Source organism: Limulus polyphemus, unplaced genomic scaffold, assembly GCF_000517525.1.
Source record: "Limulus polyphemus unplaced genomic scaffold, Limulus_polyphemus-2.1.2 Scaffold9819, whole genome shotgun sequence".
NCBI lineage: Eukaryota > Metazoa > Arthropoda > Merostomata > Xiphosura > Limulidae > Limulus > Limulus polyphemus.
Genome location: NW_013675429.1, coordinates 6,765 through 21,488, shown reverse-complemented (window position 1 = coordinate 21,488; position 14,724 = coordinate 6,765). Strand labels below are relative to the sequence as shown.

The window sequence follows — 14,724 nt, the reverse complement described above, 5'->3', positions numbered from 1 at the left end:
AATATTATTATAATATACTCAGTTATAATTACCCAGTTCTTGATTTATCATCTTCATAGTCAAACATACCATAATAACCTACATCATTTATCTTTACTTTCAATAATATTATTATAATATACTCAGTTATAATTACCCAGTTCTTGATTTATCATCTTCATAGTCAAACATACCATAATAACCTACATCATTTATCTTTACTTTCAATAATATTATTTGGTTTAATATTTAAACTGCTTTTGAATGCTATTATTAATACTTATTATGAAATTTTAATTTCTTTAAATAGTTTTGGACAGTTAGCTGGGTATATGAATTAGAGACTAACCTACATCTTGTAGGATGACCAAACTTTGAGAGATATTACGGGAACTTCCACTGAAAATATCTTTAACAGCTAGGGCGCTCGACTGATTATTTAAAACATTATACACTATACAGGGGTCACACGTGTAAAACACCTGTCTATTTCAAACAAAAGAAAGAAAGAGGTGTGTAAAGTTCTTCGTTTAAATTAAGCACATTCATTTTGATACAGTTTACTGTGTATGCTTCACTTTTTTTAGTTCTTTCTGAACTTTTTTTTAAGGTTTATCAAGAATGTATTAAAAAAATACTTTACTTTTAACTATGAACTACCATATCGTGGCTGTATTCTCAAATAGTTTTTAAAACAAATTAAACTTTAATTTAGTTTTATGTATTATTTAACCCTTTTACTTTTTAATTTAGCTTAATTGTGAAAGATTTTTTTTTTATTTGTTTGCTGTTAAGCACAAAACTACACCTGTGCTCTGCCAATCATGGGTATCAAAACCCAATTTTTAACATTGCAAGCCCATATATTTACTGCTGAGCCACTGAGGGGCCTTATGTAAGCTAATAATGTAGTTTCTGTGATATGGACCCCTGTAAGGACAAAACATTGATCTGTTTTTTGTTGACAGGACTCTGGTTAGAAGCCTTACTGTTCCGACACCAACCTTCAAGGTTTGCAGTATGGCTAAATGTTTCCTTGTTGAATTTTATACAAAGCTACTTAAAGGTGATCTGTGCTAGCTGTCTCTAATTTAGAAGTGATACTGGATTACAAGTAATGGTCTTAACATTTTACTATATTATCTAAAACAAAGTGGACAAATGGCGACTTTGGGAAGAACATGCAACTTTATCAGTAATTAGTTAAATCCATACTGACAGCAAATTAAATGTATGAACTAAACTGTCATTGTTTGCTTGAATTCTTAGAGCAAAGCCAAATTGGGTTTGTCCACCACAGGGTATCGAACCTCAGACTTTAGCATTGTAAGCCTGTAGACTTACTGCTGTCACACCGGGGGGACTCTAAACTGACTTCACACAACTTTTAATAAGGGAGTGTTGTGGGCTGGAAACCACGACTTGGAGGTCAGTCACGGCTCACGAACTGGAAACCACAAACTTGGAGGCCAGTCATGGCTCACGAACTGTAAACCACGACTTGGAGGTCAGTCATGGCTCACGAACTGGAAACCACGACTTGGAGGTCAGTCATGGCTCACGAACTGTAAACCACGACTTGGAGGTCAGTCATGGCCCACGGACTGCCCTTTGAGAATCAGGGTCTACTGGAAGTCAGATGGTGTACAAAGTGGATAGTCTTATATTTGAATTAAGAGTACTGGTACACATAACACAAGCAAAGTAGTGATGGAGGAAAAGTTTGGATTACAGGTGACAGTTTCAACATTATACAAAAGCTAGTATCAGTATCAACACTTCTCGTATTTCCTAATCAACTCTTTGTTTTTGGTTCGAAAGATTGCTGCCCGTGACTTAAAGCTTTTTTTTTTCATTCTGAATATTTTAATTTTTGAATATGGACGAAAGCATATAATACTTACATTTTCTGTCATTCCCATAATTCCAGTCACCATCATCAAAGTCATCAATATCACTGTCTACTTTCCCAGAGTTGGCAATCCTTATTTTAAAAAAAGTACTGTGAGTTTAACAACTTATTAGCATGGCAGGTAAAAATAGATTCTATTTTTATGATAAGTAGTCATAAATTTTACCATGTCTATAAAAAAAATCACAAACATTTGTTGAGAGGTAACAAATTTTATGAGAACGTTAAAAGCTATAGTCATATTTTAAAAGTGGTATTCAGCAATTTGCAAGGACTGTATAACAAGAGGTTTAAGAAAAATTTTATGCAGTGTGTGAAATAGTTAGACTTGACCAGGGGGTTTAGAGAATTTGTATGTGATGTGTAAAATGAGTCAGACTTCACCAGGAAGTGGAGAGAATTTGTATGTGATGTGTGAAATAGTCAGACTTGACCAGGTGGTTTAAAGAATTTGTATGTGATGTATGAAATAGTCAGACTTGACCAGGTGGTTTAAAGAATTTGTATGTGATGTGTAAAATGAGTCAGACTTGACCAGGAAGTGGAGAGAATTTGTATGCAGTGTGTGTAAAATGAGTAAGATTTGAAGAATAAATGAGACTAGTTACTGGTTAGAAACAACACTTATTCAATAACAAAATCTGGCAGATGAAAGCAACTATAATCAAGGCAACATTTTTCAACACTTCAGGCTGGCTATTTTGTCTATTGGATAACTTCACACAAGAACTGTGAATACCAATCTTCCAAATACCTGGTGAATTATGGCCAAGAACTAGCTTTGCTTAGAATTATATTACAATTCTAAGCACCACTAAAGCTTCCCAGAATGTCATGTGATACATGGCAGCAATCAGGCCCCATTAATGAAACGGGGAAACCAGAGTCTCCAATTCCTCTATCTTACATAACAACATATATAACTCATTCAGAACACCACAACAAAAAGAAGAACCAAGCATGTAATAATGTAATGCAGACAAGTCTCATACTAAGACTTAATAACATGGGTGGCATCCCTCAAGGAAAGGTTAGGAGGTCAAGGTTAGGCACATTGTATACAACTTGTAAGGAAGTACAGAGACCTTTTAAAAATTAAGTCATTAAAGATACATTCGTATAAGTGTTTAGATGTACACATCATTAAAATTACCTGAACAAATCTGATGAGCATAAAAGAAAAATGTGTATTCTCCATTTAGTATTGTTTACAAACCATCTAGTTATTGAAAGTAAAAAAAAAGAAATCTTATTAGTATAAATCACATAAAACCAATCCTTTATTGAGTAGATTAACAAACATCAAAGTTTGCAGTTTAACCAAGAGTTTGTTTGTTGAATTTTTTGTAAACTTACTCAAGGACCATCTGTGCTAGCCATCCCTAATTTATGTAGGAGGGCAGCTGGTCAACACCACTCACTGCTAACTCTTTGGCTACTCTAACCAAACACTGGGTTTGACCATCACATTATAATGCCCCATGGCTGAAAGGACGATTATGTTCGGTGATGGTACTCAAACCCATGACCCGTAGATTGTGGGTCAAGCACCCTAACCACCAGACCATGTCAAGTTAAAACCAAGTGTTAAAACAACTTATAAAGATACACAACTATAAAGAAATGAATATATATATAAATATTTAAACTTTTTTCTATAAATTCTGATCACTTAATGCTTTTTTAAATTCAACTATGGTAATGTGTTGCTGTGTCAAGTTATAATACAATATTTCTGTAAGTCAGGCAAAGATCAAGAAACGCAGTTCCTAGTTCAGCAGTAAACATAAACGACAGTATACAGAGATTACTTTGTTCAGTAAACCATAAGTCAAACTTACCTCAACCTGTTTTATTCTTTATTTTTGTAAAAATATAACTAACTTTTGGGTAAAAAGTAGGGTGACCAACCACCTGAAATATTCTAGATTTGCACAGAATTTGTAGAAACGTGCATAGTATCCATGATGTAAACCATGGGCATGTTATACTTTGTGACCCAAAGAAGGAGAGGAATCCTTTTCTCAATAGTTTCGATAAAAGCTCTGATGCAGTTAGACGAACTATTTATTAAACTCTACCTTTTGCTCGCAAGGCGAGAACTGTTTCTACCCAAACATTCTAGTTAGACGAACTATTTATTAAACTCTACCTTTTGCTCGCAAGGCAAGAACTGTTTCTACCCAAACATTCTAGTTAGACGAACTATTTATTAAACTCTACCTTTTGCTCGCAAGGCAAGAACTGTTTCTACCCAAACATTCTAGTTAGATGAATACTATTTATTAAACTCTACCTTTTGCTCGCAAGGCGAGAACTGTTTCTGCCCATTCCCATGCATTTTTCCAAATGTGGAGCAAATCTCGAGGCAGCTAGGTTTCGCTGACAATTTGGACACACACATTCAAATTGCTTTTTAATGGGGACTTGACCGAAAACATCGCGTCCAATTTCATCAACAATTTCTGCAAAAGTATATAAGAATTAGTTAAGTTTTTTTTTTCGTATCCTAAAATACAAAGTATAAATGCTAAACTGTTTTTCTGTAAAGTACAATTTGTATATAAACTATTACTATAGAGATGAATACTGAAAATAACAAATATCAATATTACAATTTTATACAAGATATTTTCAAATAGCTATTATTTTTCACGTTAAAAACATCTTCATTATTACTAGCTGTGGTAACCATTTCAGGTTCATTGGACATTGTAATTTATTAACAGAAGTTCAATAACTATATTACCAATAGAGTATCCAAACACATTTAATATAACATATATGGCAACAAATTTTATTTATCCTAGCACTTAAAAAAAAGCATCAAATACATAATGTGAACATCGTTACAACACGTAAAAGTTTATAAGTATATTTAGACTTGCTATTTATAATACTGTGTGTTTGTTTGAAGTTAAGCACAAAGGGCTATCTATGCTCTGCCCATCATAGGTATTGAAACCCAGTTTCTAGCATTGTAGGTTCGCAGACATACCGTTGTACCAATGGGGGGGGGGGGCTGTTTTAAGTAATAAAATGTCAGAAGTTTCCATTTCTCCATTTTAAATATTAAGAATAACCAAAACCTATTAATTAAAATACAAAGTAATAAAACATTAACTGTGATGTAGGCTTGAGTCTACAATGTAAAAATCACATGTTTTGTGGACAAGATACAAAGTAACATCTTCATAAACAAAAACTGGACAAAAAATTAAATAATGATAATAAACCTAATTATATAACTACCTGCAAAATATAACAAAAAAGTATTGAAATAATTTTCTAAGGTACTATATTTCTTGTAGTGAGTCGAGTCCTGGAGGTTGCACTGCCACATGCTGATCCCTCATGTGGAGACTGGCTGCATCATAAGAGTTCCTTCACTGATGTTAAAAATAACATAATTTTCTTTCCCTTACACCATAAATTACTTTGTTTTCAAACAGTCTCATCCCCTCTGAATTTGGATGAAGATCTTCCAAGATTGCTGCTTTTACCTTACTAGTGCAAAGAAGGTTGATGTCTCACCAGTAGAATTGTGGTGGACTTGATAAAGGAACATCTTAAGAAGGTTGATGTCCCATCAGTAGGGTTGTGGTGGACTTGATAAAGGAACACTTTAAGAAGGTTGATGTCCCATCAGTAGAGTTGTGGTAGACTTGATAAAGGAACATCTTAAGAAGGTTGATGTCCCATCAGTAGGGTTGTGGTGGACTTGATAAAGGAAAATCTTAAGAAGGTTGATGTCCCATCAGTAGAGTTGTGGTGGACTTGATAAAGGAACAGCTTAAGAAGGTTGATGTCCCATCATTAGGGTTGTGGTGGATTTGATAAAGGAACATCTAAACAAGGTTGATGTCCCACCAGTAGAGTTGTGGTGGACTTGATAAAGAAACATCTAAAGAAGGTTGATGTCCCACCAGTAGAGTTGTGGTGGACTTGATAAAGGAACATCTTAAGAAGGTAGATGTCCCATCAGTAGGGTTGTGGTGGACTTGATAAAGGAACATCTAAACAAGGTTGATGTCCCACCAGTAGAGTTGTGGTGGACTTGATAAAGAAACATCTAAAGAAGGTTGATGTCCCATCAGGAGAGTTGTGGTGGACTTGATAAAGGAACAGCTTAAGAAGGTTGATGTCCCAACAGTAGAATTGTGGTGGACTTGATAAAGGAACATCTTAAGAAGGTTGATGTCCCACCAGTAGAGTTGTGGTGGACTTGATAAAGAAACATCTAAAGAAGGTTGATGTCCCATCAGTAGGGTTGTGGTGGACTTGATAAAGAAACATCTAAACAAGGTTGATGTCCCACCAGTAGAGTTGTGGTGGACTTGATAAAGAAACATCTAATGAAGGTTGATGTCCCATCAGTAGGGTTGTGGTGGACTTAATAAAGAAACATCTAATGAAGGTTGATGTCCCATCAGTAAAGTTGTGGTGGACTTGATAAAGGAACATCTTAAGCAAGCTTTCTCATTTAGTTTCACTCCTGCCTAGCCTAGAACCCACATCAAGGTGATGGTCTTACCATGTATATACTTTACTTTCTGGCATCCATCTGGTGACCAACAACTTTGAATTTTATGAAGTACAGCCTATGAGTCAGTTACAAGCATTATATTGGTAGCACTGTCTATTTATGGTTTATTACTTTCAATAATCCAGAGGAGGGCTTGCTTTATGGCTTCCAGCTCCATCTTTGTGCAACTTGTAGGATGTTTGAATGATGTATAGCCATAATGTTGTTGCTCCATAGGAGAATGAATTCACAACCAACTCTCTCATCATCATTGGTGTAGAAATTATCTGTGGCTATATATCCCATGACAGTGACTGTCCACCATAGTCTTTAAATAGGTATTGAGAGGCTTTTCCTGTTTAACCCTCTGTCCAATCTTTACATTTTCTGTCAAGGCTGATTTCCACAGATCCAAGAAGCATTAGATGTTTATTTCCACATGAGGAAAACTGAACTCTCAGTGGTAGCAGTACAGAATTTGTCGACCAATAAATGCTTTCTTTGGTGCCTTTTAGGCAACCTCTGTTTAGCTGCTGTCTGCAGGATCTTTGTGGAGCTAGAATGTCCCAAGTACAAAGGATAATGACTCAATAGTGTAAAGCATGGTCTCTGCGCTGCAAGGTCTTCACGAAGAATTCTACTTATAAATGTTGTCAGTGTTCTGTATTTCTGATGAGACCCATGATATGTAATGGAGCTTTCGTGTGGGTCACTGGTGTATATCCCATGACCAGTCTTTAACAAATGCTGGCTTGTCTTTATCAGCATGTCTGTTGATGAGTGTGCTGTAGCTTTGTAAGGTATGACAAACATTCCCGTGTCGTTGCATCATCTGATCTCCCTGCTAAAGGATGTTGGCATCTTACTTTTGATTTCAGCTTGCTGTCAGGTGGTGTGGCATCCTTATCACCCCTGAACCACCGATTATAAAATGGCAGCCACTTACTAGCTTTAATTATTAATAACGTGTATCTAATTATTTATATATAATTAATCATTTTAATAATTATTATACTTTTAATATTTTTTAACATCAAGCACCTAATGTACTAAGCTGATTTAACACCATTAAAAGAAAACTACGTATTGATAAGGAGTGAATCTAAACTTGGATGAACAAGATGTTGTGTTTGGCTGGTTCTAAACTCCTCTAACATGTTAATTTGTTTGGCTGGTTCTAAACTCCTCTAAACATGTTAATTTGTTTGGCTGGTTCTAAACTCCTCTAAACATGTTAATTTGTTTGGCTGGTTCTAAAATCCTCTAAACATGTTAATCTGTCTTCTACCTGCGTCAAATGTCAAATAAGAGAAACAATTTTTAAGTGAGGAATGTGGTTCAACAAAACCAAAACATTTTCTAGAATGTTCTATCTTTAAGTAAGAGTTCTGTAACCAACACTTTCTAGACATCATAAAACCATAGCTGATACAAACTTACGTCTTCAGAAGAATTAACCTGTTAAAGTGAATGAAGACTTTCTGCAGGACTACAGAAATGAAACTATATAGTGTATAAAAAGATTTTAGTTCTATTTTATTTATAAACTTTAAACAATTTACTTACCAAACTTCTTCTCACTTCCATTTGTGGCAGAACGGTCAGAGATAAAAAATAAAAGAATATTTTCAGCTTCACTAAATACATTATAACTCAACTTCCAAGTATACAAAATCAATAAACTATATTAAATTTTAAATTCTTAAAATGAAACTTATTTTCACTCATCTGGAAGGATATACTTACAATCCTTGTAACAAAAAATGAACAAATCTCTACATAAAGATTAAACTATATCCAACGATAATTAGAAGACACCATAACATAGCTAAACAAAATGAAAAACACTTAATCAAGTGATTTAAAAAATTTCAGAAGTGTAAAATGGAGTCATAAAATATAGTTTAAATAAAAAGTTATGTAACAGTTTCATACAGGAAAAAAACTCCTAACTGTAAATACAATTATATTACAGAATCTTTCATTAACATTTTAGAAAAATATGTTGTCCATTTTCACATTAAAAAATATTACTCCAAAAATATTTGATGACCTGACAACTATATTTTCAACTTATCTCTACAAAATTTTTACTTAAAGTAGAGTTTTTTCAAGTTCAAGACATTGGGATAATTGTTTATGTAATATTTGTTCTAATTCAGCATTACTGACAAGCCAGTTGTCGTTGTTTAAAAAAGATCTTAGTAACTATATCACACATACTGTTATAAGATAAGTATTTAACCAGAATAATTACAGACAGATAGACACAGAATTTATTCATATTTAACAAATCCCTATAAAATGTACACAGTATTTGATATTGAAAAAAAAATGTGGTAACTGTAATTCTTTGATAACTTATGACAAAATCGACATATTTATGATGAACAACTGTGAAGTTAAAATATCTTTATTTAATGCAAAATATTTCTTTAAAATGATAATTATCAAATACTTAAGCCTAAAATCATACATATATGATATATTAAGGCATAAGAGTGAGGTTTAATCTTTGGATGTTTCTGTTTATGGTCCAACTGTGATTTAGTCTGTCGACAAGAACCCCCGAAATGGTAGCCAAAAGCTCACAAGTTGTAAGTTAAGTAGAAGAAACAGAAAAACCTGTTCTTATGTTATATACACATAATATGGATCATCTATGTCATGAGTCTACATCAATATTTGGATAATTCAACTTACAATAAGACTTTACAAGTCAGACTTTCGTTGAACAAATAAATAAAAACTACTGCTGTAGCTCTCAAAAACTAAACTCTGTAGATCTAAAAAAATATATTTAAATTTAAACTTAAGGTGCAGAGGACACATACTCTTCTTTGGATTCGTCCAAAAACAAAATCCCCAGTTTTACAGCTCTGTGGACTTCAAAGCATAATCCCAAGATCACTCCATTTGCTACTTCAGTGTAAACATCCTGGCTCAAAGACTGGTGGAGAAAATAATAACTTGTGATACTTATCGTCACATCTTTAATGTCATCCAAATTAGCGCACAAGAAAAGCTATAAAGTTTTAAGTAAGAACCTCTTTTTAAATCAACACAAGTTCATCCAATAAAAATATAGACATAGCTATAACTTGATAAACACTGAAAATACAAAAAACTGTTGCAAGGAAGAGAATAGAAGACCAAGGTTTGGATCAAATGATCTTCATCACCTGTTGTTTTCTCTGCTACGTAATCCTAGAAATCTTGCTCTCTCTCAAGTCTGAGAAATATCCTATGAATAAAAGTTGGGTATTTGTGAATATTAAATAGGCAAAATGGCAGATATATAAATAATAACCAGCACATTCATGTTTTGTTAGCCGTGTATGCATCTTAATAGCAAACTACGTTTTTGTGTAAGTAATAACCTATTCCATTTCTCTCCAAAAGGTTTATTATTATTTACATTCACCTCCTTAACAAAAAAGCTGCCATGGGATTATATTTACATACCTGGTACTTGGCATGATCCTCCTTAAGTAGTGGTTCCTAACTGTTTTCATCTGAAACCCCATCCCCCCTATAAACTTTATGCAATCTGTGCCCCCACCCCAACCAACCCTCCCTTGCATACCAGTTTAGGCCAGAAAAGTGCTTTGACTGAAATCATCTAACCTTACAGGAAGACAAGTCTGGTGGATCCCCCCCCCCATCATGTTTGTCTCCCATAGGTTGAGAACTAGTGTCTTTAAGGGTACAAATATGTGTTGACTCGGAGAAGTCTAATAGAACTTGTATATGTAGAAAATGACATATTTAATATTAACTAGCTATAGCCCTTCATACTTATTAAAGACTCCAATTATTAATCCATATAAAGGCTATAACTATCACACATATTTGACACTATGACCACAAAACCTGGAATCTAAACCACACACACACAAGTGAAACTAAATTTGTAATACATATACATGTACACTAACCATCTCTGAAACAAACATACGATGCTGTTAATATCTACGAGGAAAACAGATTTAAGTAAATTACATTAGATATGTTTAAACCATTCCAAATTCATGGATGACTGTGGGCATGTTAAGAGTTTGATGCAGACGTGAACACCATCACAAAACATTTACTTGTAACTTTCTTCAATACATCTTAATAGTACTAATAAATCATTGTTAGTAACATAACTTATAAACAAAAAAAGATGTAGACTCCTTCACGAAAATTTCAACAAAGAAACAAATATCTATTTTTAGTTTAATCAGTAACTGAACACAAAATGTAAGGTGGTAAATACCTCTAGTTCATCACTTGATATGGCTTCAAGTAAAGTCATTGCCTCTTCATCCATTAATGGTATCTGTTGCATTTTAGGTGGAACAGTTCGAACCTTGTGAGAAGTGCAAGTGTGTTAGCCAATATAATTTTTCTGCCTTTTATTATCCTGCTTTATGGTCAAGCAGTCACATTTTTAATATACCATACAATAGCTAGTCTACACATATATGTGAAATATATATATTTTTCTTGCAACTTCCAACAACTTACTATACTTCAATTTAAAAATATGTCATATTAGGCCACAATAAAATACTTCATTTTATCATGAACTAATCTTCATCAGGTAAAATGGCTAATCTATTACCTTTATACAACTGCTTTTTTTTAAAGCTGTTTTTTGCATTCAACAATAACTTTTCTAAATATAAGTCAGTTTTGAACTGACCATTTTTGCAATGTGAAAAATACAACAATGATGAAATAAGAAGTGTATTTGTGGAAACCTATGTTGTCGGGTTAGTATACATATATTACTAAATACAACTGTTTAAAATTTCATTTACAACCTAAGTTTAAGATTTGAACTAACTTCTGGAAATCATTTTACAAAGTCAGAGTTCACTTAATTACATTAACTTAAGGGCCTGCTTGGTACTTTGGATCTTGATTAAGAAAGCCCAGAAGCAGTTAGACTCGGCGGCAGTGAGTAGTGACGTACCCAGGCTTTCGTAAGTTTAACTTGGCCATCATGTAATTATCTACTAATACTATTGTATTAATATTTAATTTAATTTGAAATTTAAATGATAGCATATTCTGAAGATGAATTGATATCATTGAGCGTAATGTTGACACACGAGGCGCACTGTCTTTGTTTTACTAGTTTTAGCGTTTACACGTGCCACGTGTTCTGTCTAGTACCAGATTTTTATTATTACTAATATTACTTAAAATGTATACCAAAACTATGTTTATTTTGTTTTAACTTTACTTTGTTAAATTTAGCCTGAGTAAGCTGAAAGTTTTATATTTAAAAAGTGTTGTTTGTTTTCACTCTTAGTCTTACTAGACTTCACAAATTGCATTTCCAAACCTAGTATGACTCTTTGACTATGAGTCTTAAACTTTCCTAGCGTAGACATAGACAGAATTACCGTAGGAGTATAACATTTGAGTAATGTGCATGTGACATTACTTTTATATTTTAGAATGCTTTTATCCATACTATTTTTAAATAATGTAACTGTCGCTTGTTTTTCGTTCTTGATAATGTTTTAAGATAGCTTCTAAGATAGGATTCGCTTATAACTTATATTTACAAGAAGTTACTTTGTAAGTTACACGATAACCTTGGTCTTTTAATTAGTGTCAATAACATGTTGTAAATAATAATTTACAATCATTCTGGTTGCACGTATTTATAACAATTGTTGCTTTAACTTTTACTAAACTTAAGACTGAAAAACAGCACAACACCAAAAATTGTTTCTTCAATCTGCAACAGTGACCTGTCAAATTCAGTAATTGTGCATTGCCCTCTGGAAAATATAGTTGTAAATATGTATCTGAAAATTATCAATTAAGATCCATCTTTGTTTCATTTTCTGTCATTTATATATTTTTTTATCAAATATTGAGACGAAATAGTCTTCGACAAGACTGTAATAAATAAGATTTTAAAATTACTCCTTTAGGTGTAAACGAACAAAAGATAAAACAATAAATAAAAAACTACCGCAGTGCAGCTTAAACTCTTTAAAAGGGGAGAAATGCGGAAAACTGAAAAAAAATAATGATGCTAGAACGTCATGTGTATGCATTCAATAAATAGCATGTTACCTTGCACTTTTAAACAGGTATAAATCAAATAGTATTCATTTATGGTTTATTTTTGTGTGTGTTTACTGGTGTTTGGGAATTTCATTCAGATCCTGAACAGAAGGTTCATTTCTTTCCTAGGTGATAGAAAACTGTCAAAAGATGGCCTGTGACGCTGTTTCAGAGAATCTGGTACTTATAGATTATAAACGAGTACAGAGTGAAATATTTGACTATGTAAACTTTGGGTAGAAAGCAAAACAGGCTTCACTGATCTCTGGGAATAATGGAATGCCAGCGCGGTTTATTATATATATTTTACCCATCTGTAAAGTTCCTTATAAGATTTTACTGTCTGTTGTAAAAACTGACCGAATCCGTCAACCTAGATATTTCTCTTAGCATTGCAACTACCACTTTTAACACCCTCAGTAGTCTTAGCCTAATATGGAAATGCATAACCATCTGGTGCTAATATTTCTTCTCATGAGTTAAAGGTATTTTACCTTGTGGTTTATGTTCAACACTGCTGCGAAGATCATTCTTCTTTTTGTAACAAAATTTTTATTAGAAGTTAAGGTTTTAGTTTCGCTTCCAGAAAAACTCTGGCTAAAGACAACTCGTATTAGCACCAGAAGTAAAAACAAATGTTATTCCAGTGTACTCCCTATCAGGGCGAAATATAAGTTGTAAATTTAACTGTAGCCCAAAAATTCTTTGGTGTAGCATAAAATGTATCAAGTTTTTCAACTCAAGTGACACCAATGATTCATAATTTGTAAATAATTAACAATCTAAATAAACATAATGGAAACAAAATCTGCATGATTAGGCTCAACCTCTTTTAGAAATCGTAGGACCTTTAAAATGCTATTGTAGCCTATATCAGAAACACCAGTTTAGTTGATTTTTTTTTTCTATTTTCGCACGTTTTAATAACCAAAACTAAATTTTCTGTTTTTTTTTACGAATTATTTAATTATTTTCCTTATAAGTTCCAATATCTGTAATTATAAAAAACAGACTTTTGGGGATGCTACCCCTCTTGTCCAAATTAAGATTATCTACTTTTTCAGTTATCTTCTTATGATATAACATAAGTTTATCTATTTTATTATTCAAAAAAAGCCCAAAAATGTAGGTCTTATGCCCCCCCCCCTCTGTGGCTCAGCGGTAAGTCTGAGGGCTTATAATGCTAAATTTCGATACACGCGATGGGTAGAGTATAGATAGCCCATTGTGTAGTTTTGTGCTAAACAACAAACTATAATTTTTATAAGTCCTTTGAATCCGTGGTGTTCCCTAGAACTGAAATTCACATGGTCTTTATTTTTTAAAGTGTTAAAGTCCCTCGAAATTCCAGCCATACAAGTCGTTATCTAAATCTCCTTTTTTTTTTTTTGAAACTGCTTTATACTAACTTTTGTTGAGTTATGATAATGTTTCGAAATTTTACAAATTAGGATCATTAAAATAATTAGTATTTTTCGCTTTTTTTATCTCATCCGGTGGGTTTGTTTGTTTGTTGAATTTCGCGCAAACCTACTCTGAGGTTATCTGCTAACTAATGGGCTACTTTTTACCAAGGAAAAGTAAGATTGACCGTTACGTTATAACACTCCCGCTGCTGAAAGGGTGAGCATATTCGTTAACATCTGAACGTTACAGTTAAGCCTCGTAGCTCCCTCTAGCTAACATTAAAAATATAGCTCACACATTTTCGGACATTTTTTTTAGAAATGTTCAAGTACCCGGAATTTTTTACAGTATAAAATATATATTTTAATACGACCGTTTTTGGAGATTTAAACAGACAATCTCTGGAGATTTAGACAGACAATCTCTGGAGATTTAAACAGACAATCTTTGGAGATTTAGACAGACAATCTTTGGAGATTTAGACAGACAATCTTTGGAGATTTAGACAGACAATCTCTGGAGATTTAAACAAACAATCTTTGGAGATTTAAACAAACAATCTTTGAAGATTTAGACAGACAATCTTTGGAGATTTAAACAGAAAATCTTTGGAGATTTAGACAGACAATCTTTGGAGATTTAGACAGACAATCTTTGGAGATTTAGACAGACAATCTTTGGAGATTTAACACAGACAATCTTTGGAGATTTAGACAGACAATCTTTGGAGATTTAGACAAACAATCTTTGGAGATTTAAACAAACAATCTTTGGATATTTAGACAGACAATCTTTGTAGATTTAAACAGACAATCTTTGGAGATTT

General features: G+C 33.2%; 1 protein-coding gene across 1 annotated transcript; it reads right to left on the bottom strand.

Annotated features, from left to right (window-relative positions):
* Nucleotides 1-1,830: 1,830 nt before the first annotated feature.
* Nucleotides 1,831-10,782, bottom strand: LOC106476108 (ataxin-7-like protein 3). The gene is made up of 5 exons (XM_022380060.1): nucleotides 10,678-10,782; nucleotides 9,251-9,366; nucleotides 7,983-7,999; nucleotides 4,188-4,356; nucleotides 1,831-1,963 (listed from the first exon to the last, which is right to left on the bottom strand). The coding sequence occupies exons 1-5, from the start codon at nucleotides 10,747-10,749 to the stop codon at nucleotides 1,846-1,848; spliced, it is 492 nt and encodes a 163-aa protein (XP_022235768.1). The 5' UTR covers nucleotides 10,750-10,782; the 3' UTR covers nucleotides 1,831-1,845.
* Nucleotides 10,783-14,724: the final 3,942 nt, after the last annotated feature.

Bases quoted from the DNA above. Each gene is read 5' to 3' on its own strand.
- LOC106476108 (XM_022380060.1), bottom strand. From the start codon at position 10,749: ATGCAACAGATACCATTAATGGATGAAGAGGCAATGACTTTACTTGAA. The intron at 9,367-10,677 runs GTATTTACCACC...TTTCTCCACCAG, and splicing joins TATCAAGTGATGAACTAGAG to TCTTTGAGCCAGGATGTTTA. The intron at 1,964-4,187 runs GTAGAGTTTAAT...TTTTAAAATAAG, and splicing joins TCTCGCCTTGCGAGCAAAAG to GATTGCCAACTCTGGGAAAG.